This window comes from Pteropus alecto, unplaced genomic scaffold (genome assembly GCF_000325575.1).
Source record: "Pteropus alecto unplaced genomic scaffold, ASM32557v1 scaffold62, whole genome shotgun sequence".
Classification (NCBI taxonomy): Eukaryota; Metazoa; Chordata; class Mammalia; order Chiroptera; family Pteropodidae; genus Pteropus; species Pteropus alecto.
In genome coordinates this window covers 3,153,971-3,161,155 of record NW_006432491.1, presented here as the reverse complement: position 1 = coordinate 3,161,155, position 7,185 = coordinate 3,153,971, and the positions used below count along the sequence as shown (strand labels likewise).

At 31.6% G+C, this 7,185-nt stretch overlaps 1 protein-coding gene across 3 annotated transcripts in view; it reads left to right on the top strand.

Annotated features, from left to right (window-relative positions):
* The window catches only part of PCMTD1 (protein-L-isoaspartate (D-aspartate) O-methyltransferase domain containing 1), a 65,317-nt gene that overhangs the window by 47,731 nt on the left and 10,401 nt on the right, over window positions 1–7,185 (top strand). For all 3 annotated transcript variants that reach the window (XM_006907459.3, XM_025043727.1, XM_015585948.2), the window contains 2 exons: window positions 4,531–4,702; window positions 7,039–7,162. In XM_006907459.3, coding sequence (XP_006907521.1) covers window positions 4,531–4,702; window positions 7,039–7,162 — 296 coding nt within the window. The remainder of the gene's footprint in view (window positions 1–4,530; window positions 4,703–7,038; window positions 7,163–7,185) is intronic.

Below are 7,185 nucleotides of genomic sequence, written 5' to 3'. Positions count from 1 at the left end.
CATAAGCTGTACTTCTTTGTGTAGAATTATAACCACTTAGGAAGTATCATTTTGCTAGACCTCTTGCTGTTTTAGTATTTTCTTTTCCTCTTTCTTAGATTTCACTTAGTGTGTGGTTGATGTGAAAAGGTGGTGGAATTTGGATTTTCTCTTTCATGATTTTGAATGTAGATTTTATGTGTAAATCTATAAACAGTCTAGTACTATTGTATAATGACCTGAAAATTTCTGGTTAGTTTATTGCTACAGTCTTCCAGATTATACAGAAATTGTATCTGTGGTTTAAATATGTCCTTTGCCTCTAGAAGTTTGTGTAACTGCAACTTAGGTAAGATGCAGCTTTCAGAAGATAGTAAAAGCCTAAGGTAGAAAATATTTTCTTTACTTTCTTTTCTACATTGGAAGAATTAATAGGAGTTATAATTTACTCTGATAACCTGGTAGCCATCATCTATGTCTCAGATCAGTATTTACTCTTGATATATATTATATGAACATGATATATGGAGATGAGCATATACATAAACATTTATGAAAATTTTAATCAGATTTTTTTGAAAAAATAGTTCAATTGGTATGAATTTATTTACACAAAATGCTATTATAAAAATAAACCATAATTTTAGTGTCAGAATACAAAATATCTAAGTAGTATCCTCAACTGTGTACCTAGTCAGAAATAAAAAGCTCATCTATAAGTCCTTTAGTAGGAAAGATGATCCACAGTCCACGTATATATGAAAAAAATAATGTTGTAAGTATATGCAATTTGAAAATAGTGTTTTCTTTACTAATGTGAAGGATTCATGTGTTATTGGTGGAAAAGTTCAAGTCATAATTTTAAGTTTAATAAATAATCCTTGGATAGAACACTCTCTGGTAGACATTTTTTAAATAACTAGTGTTATTGGTTGTGTTGCAACTTTCTTGTAATGTGTTTGGTTGGCCTATGAATTCTCTATTTTATTCTAGATATTTTAGTGCCAACATTTCAAAATATTACAATTTTTTTTTGAATTTTACTAATGTCCTTGAAGTTTTACTATTTTGTATTTAGAAATAGTCCAATCCTTTTAGAATATTGTCTCAAGTCCAATTAAACTTTCAAATTTGAGTATTCTTGTAAAGGTAATTAAGTATGTTAAATGAAAGTGTAAAGACCCCATATGCATATGTCCTATTTGCACTAGTAGAAATTATTTATGAATTTAGGGATCTAATTTTTCTCTATAATGATCCTTTGTAATATACCCTAAGTAGAAGCAAGTATACTTGTTCTGATCTGTGTTAAAAGAGAAAACATTAAGTTGTTTCCTAGAATAATGGTGGCTTATTTAAGATCTTCAGAAAAGCTCCCAAAATATACCTTTCAGTTATCTAGTTGATTTATTCATTGAAGGCAAGGGTTTGTTTTCTTTTACTATTTGGGTTTTCCTTCTTTTGGCATTTTGGGGGGAAACACATGTATTCTGTAACATGAAGCTAGTTATTTATAGTAACCAATTTAGTAAAACAAGAGCCATCATGGTAGAGTGCCATAGGCATTTGTGTCTATTTTTTGTTTGTTTTTTTATTTCTGGGCAAGTTTCTAGTCCTGAGATTTTTGTGATTAATGTTTAATTTTTCAACTTTGGGTTCATATTCAAAGTTGGTAGGTGGCAAAGTTGACAAAACATTTATGTTTCTTACATGGTTCACTTAGTTAGTGAATGTTTTTTGAGGACTGGAATAGGTTAATGAGACACAATTAAAATTCAGAAGAAATATTCACAGATAGCAGGAAAACAAGGAGAATGTTTCAAAGGGATGATTGTGTTAAGGAGAAAGTCTTTGAAACTCCTGTTTACAGGTGATAAGTAGAAAGATATGCATGTATACACACATATACATACATATAAAAGAGATTGAGGTACTTTACTTTTTTACTGAATCTTTGAAATTCCAGGTGAATTTTATTCTTACAGTACATTTCAGTATGGATTAGCCACATTTTAAGGGCTCACTATCCACAAGTGGCTAAAGGCTGCCATCTTGGATAGTGTGGCTCTAGATTGTCCTGCCTCATTTTTAAGATCATAGCTTCTCATTTCTCCAGACCATTCTCTGATTCCCCAGATCTGTTAGCTTCCTTTCATCCTCAGTCTCATTGAATTGTGTTTCTTTCCTTTAGAGCATTTGTCATAGTTGTAAATTAGATTGTTTGATGTTTGTCTCTTCCACAAATGTAAGCATGAGGATTTCCCATTGTATTTCCAGTCTTTACATACAACTGGTGCTCAATAAAGAGTATTTGACATAATGAATTTTGCTAATTACTAGTACACAAGGTAACTTGATCAGAGTTACACATTTAATTTTACAGTCGGGCATTACATTTTTTCTAATTCATTTTGTTATAATGAGAATGTATAAAATATCACTCATATGAGAAGTAGTTTCAAGTTGTTCACTTGTAATTGTGTTTTCCTAGGAAACAGTTCTGTAAACTCACGATTGTAAATAGTAGGAAGCTTTTAAAACTATAAGAATATTTTTGAGTTCATTTAATAGACTTGATGGTAAAAGAGGTTTAATAATTCAAAATATTGTTTGTTTTCTGTTCACATCCTGAAAATTGACTGACTTAAATTATTATAAAATTAAATTACTTAAAGTGACTCTATAAGAATGAAAATTTTTGGACAGACTTCATTGAAAATAGTAGTCTAACTTTTTAAAGAACTACTTTTTCTGAGTTTGGTAAAGTGATTAAACTACCAAATATATTTTGGTTATATTTTAACAATTATACTTAATCTTGAGTATGAAAGAGAAATTAAACAGTTTCTAAAGCAGGTAAATTTACACTCTTGTGTGTTATTATGCAAGTGGAAAGAATTAGATACTGTTAAAGAGTTGGGTAAGATTTCATTGCAAAATTAATATCTTAACTGTATGTGGAAGGGATAGTAGGCATTTATCAAGGGAAGAAGAGAAGAAAGAGTATTTCAGTCAAAGGAACAGCACATACCACAGCTATAAGGTTTTGGAACACTCTGATAGTTCCTCTAAGTAATTAGAAGCAAATAATTAAATCTGGCTACAATAAGTAATTGTGGGTGGAGGGCAGAGACAGAAAATGAGTCTGGAAAGACACTTTGACACTAGGATGATACAGAGCCCCACATGACCTTTAAAGGAGCTTGAACCGATCTTGCCTTGTTGGGAGCAAACATTGGAAGGGAGACCTGAAAAGTGTAAGCAGTGACATTAAAATAAATTTTAGTTACAATAAAAGAAATAATGGGCATATACTACTTTAGTGTGGGGATATGGGTATACATTGTTTACTCATCCCCATCCCAACCCCTTCAACCCTTCCCACCCCACTCCTACACCTCTTTACCAATAAGACAGGAAATTGAGGACAAGAATACTGTTAAACTCTTAATCAGGGATCATAATGTGAATGTGTTTTAATGAGTTTTAATGGCAACTTACTATGTAATAAGTTTATTAATTACCAGAGAACAGGATATGTTTTACAAAGTAAAAATAATTGTGATTCAATCAGTATCATTTTTCACTGCATGCTGAAACTTAATGTAAATTTCATCCTCAAATGATAGCCTGATTTTGCTGTGTGGTCATATTAACTTTAATCAACTTAAAAGTAAAAGGATATTCTATTAATTTAAAAAAAATATTACATGTTTTATTAGAGTATTGAGGTTTTAATTATATGTCATTTATTAGAGAATATTTTCAGATTTGTCAGAATTTAAGTAATAAAGAAGTCTAAATAGGGAACTTTGTAAAAGCACAACTCTATATACCATGAACCAACACTGTAACCAGGAACAAGTCATCAGGATAAAATGCCTTTGTTTGGAAACCATATTTCTTCTTTGGTTGCACAGGGAGACCTCAGGGGCCAAAGGAGCAGTAAGAAAGATCACTATTCATTCTGCTCTCTGTCCCAGTCCTATAACATAGCTCTGCTAAAATTTACTAGGAAAATCTCCCTAATCTTAGTGGTTGCAAGGGTATATGGTCATACTGGTGTCTTCCTGACAAAGCTTTGCCACTGTTAACTGCAGCAAAAATGTCAAGCACAGATGAATACTGAACAAGCCCTTCCCATTTCCACTGGCTCCTGAGCTTTTTTTGGAAAGGGCAGTGGAAAGTGAAGCCTTTTCTCTCTCTTTTTTTTTAATCCTTGTGATTCTCATTGTTATCATATATCATTCGTGGGGTGTCACAAGATTGTAGTGTGATGGGCTTTTTATTTTTTAAGTCTTCAGTGAGGTTTCAGTGTGGCAAAAAATAGGTTATGTTTTCAAAATATGTATACTGTATCGTTGATAATAAAATATATTTGATCAGTGTTAAACTTTACAAATGTGATATTTCAGTCAAATTTCACAATGATATTTTATCCTTAGAATTAATTTTGGTAACTTCACTATTTCAAAGAACTGGATTATGTTTAATTTTTTACATTAATTTTTTTCTTTAAATGAATTAAAATATATTTGTTTTTCCATACAGATTTGAGTTCTGTGAACCTGCATTTGTGGTTGGTAATTGCCTCCAGATAGCATCTGACAGTCATCAGTATGATCGAATTTATTGTGGAGCTGGAGTCCAGAAAGACCATGAAAACTACATGAAAATATTACTAAAAGTTGGAGGCATTCTAGTCATGCCTATAGAAGATCAGGTAACTTCTACTGTCTTTTTGCTTAATGGCATAAGAAACAAACATATTAGTTTAAGATGGGAAGTATAATATCTGTAAAAGTACATTGCAATTTTTAAAGAAGAAATACTCTTCTTAGGTGTGTTTACATAGAAAAACTTTGAAATGAACTCTTAACTATTTAACCAAAGCAGATATAGAAAAGATTCCTATATTAGGATTAGAAGAGACTTGGTCTTTCATCAGAGCTTAGCTACTGCCTATATGGTGAAGTAGTCCCCCCTTATCCTTGGTTTCAGTTACCCATGGTCAGCCATGGTCTAAAAATATTAAATGGAAATTTCCAGAAATAATTTTGAGTTTTAAATTGGATGATATTCTGAGTAGTGTGATGAAATCTTGAGCCTTCTTGCTCTGCCCTGCCTGAGACATGAATCATCCCTTTGTCCATCATTATCCACAATATATACACTATCTGTCCTTTAGTCACTTAGTAGCCGACTCAGTTATCATCAGATCGACTATTGCAGTAATGCAGTGCTTGTGTTCAACTTTTATACTTAATAATGACCCCAAAATGCAAGTGTAATGGCAATTCGGATATGACAAAGAGAAGCTATAAAGTGCTTCCTTTAAGTGAAAAGGTGAAAGGTCTCAACTATTAATAAGGTATTGTATCATCTCACATCATCACATGAAGATGGGTGAGTACAGTACAATAAAGTACTTTAAGAGACCACGTTCACATAACTTTTATTATAGTATGTTATAATTGTTCTGTTTTATTATTAGCTGTTATTGTTAATCTCTTACTGTGACCAATTTATGAATTAAACTGTATCATAGGTATGTATATATAGGAAGAAAATATTATAAATAGGGTTCAATGCTATCAATAGTTTTAAGCATCCACTGGAGGTCTTGGAACATGTCTCCTCTTGATAAGGGACACTATTGCATTTGCTGAGCTGCTCCCTCCTTTTCTCACCTGGAGGCATTACATTGAATGTGACACTCTCTACTAGCTGCTCCATTTCCGACATTCTTTAATTCTTGAACATATAAAATAGAAACATAAAGTAGAAATACTATTTGGGGTTTGGTTCGGACTGCTTAACTCCACTAAAGTAACAAGTAAATCTTAAATCTTTGTTTAGACTCATTTGAAAATACTTTTCAGCCATTTGCCTGCTGTGGTGTGGAATTGTTAAGTATAATATATATATGAAATACTACTTTATTCAGAAAATGGATCTTTCAAAAGCAAATTCTTTAAAAATTTATAAAAATTATTTTAAAAAATATTTTTAATATTTATATTTACCCAAATATGAGATGTTTAAAACACCTTGTGGTTTATATGGTAGAAGCTAGATTTTCTAAGATGCCTGGTACCTAGCATGATGTTTTGGAGTTTATATATCTTGGGGGGAGCAATCCCTTCACATCACAACATGTTATTTGCATCCGAGTAGATTTTACCATTTTCATGTACTGTGCTTTGCAGCAAATCATTTGTCAGTTATTAAAAAGACCTAATATAAAAACATTCATAAAAAAACATTCCTGGAAAAATGTTGTTACTTGACTGTTTCCAGAGTTGAGATTCTCAGATAAACAGTCTTTTCTGTTTTTCTTTAAAGCTATATTTTTTGGACATTTAAAACATGGCTTGTGCTTGCTTCGGCAATACTAAAACATGGCTTTCCATTTATGTTTTATTAAATATTGTTATGTATTGTTATACAAATGTAAAATATAATAATGATTTTTATAATATAAATTGAAAATGTTAACTTGATCAAGCCATGTACTGAGCTAATCTTTTTTTACCAAGGACTGTTGGCGGGTGTTTGCTGAGTAAGTGCAACTTCTAATCTTATTGTGACTAATTACATTTATTTGTGAAATATCAAGTTGAGATTAGAATATCTTATTACCATCATGGAAGATCTTGAAGTTGACTCACTAGTACAGTAATCAAAACATGGTTTTATTAACATAATGCTTTAACCAAACAACTGAACCTATGTGAAACATATTTTCGGAGCCAGTGGCAAGCATGAATTGGAATAATACCACTAGAAGCCATCAGACCCCAAAAATGATATGCAGTCACTTGGCCATATTTGGATATTCTCTTTGCCTTGAAATATCTATCTTGAACAGCAAATATTTGTGATTCCTTCTGTATTATGTTATAGTAAATACTTAAATGAAAGTGATTTGGTTGCATTCAAATACAAGTGATTATATAGCAATCATTGGCAATTATTTCATTAAAACAAAATTGTGACTGGAAGGCAATTACATTTCCAAAATTAAGCTATTCTATTTCTTTTTTTCCCTCTAAATAGTTAACACAAATTATGCGAACTGGACAAAACACTTGGGAAAGTAAAAATATTCTTGCTGTTTCATTTGCTCCACTTGTGCAACCAAGTAAGAATGATAATGGCAAACCAGATTCAGTGGGACTCCGTAAGTAACCATTGGTCCTTTCC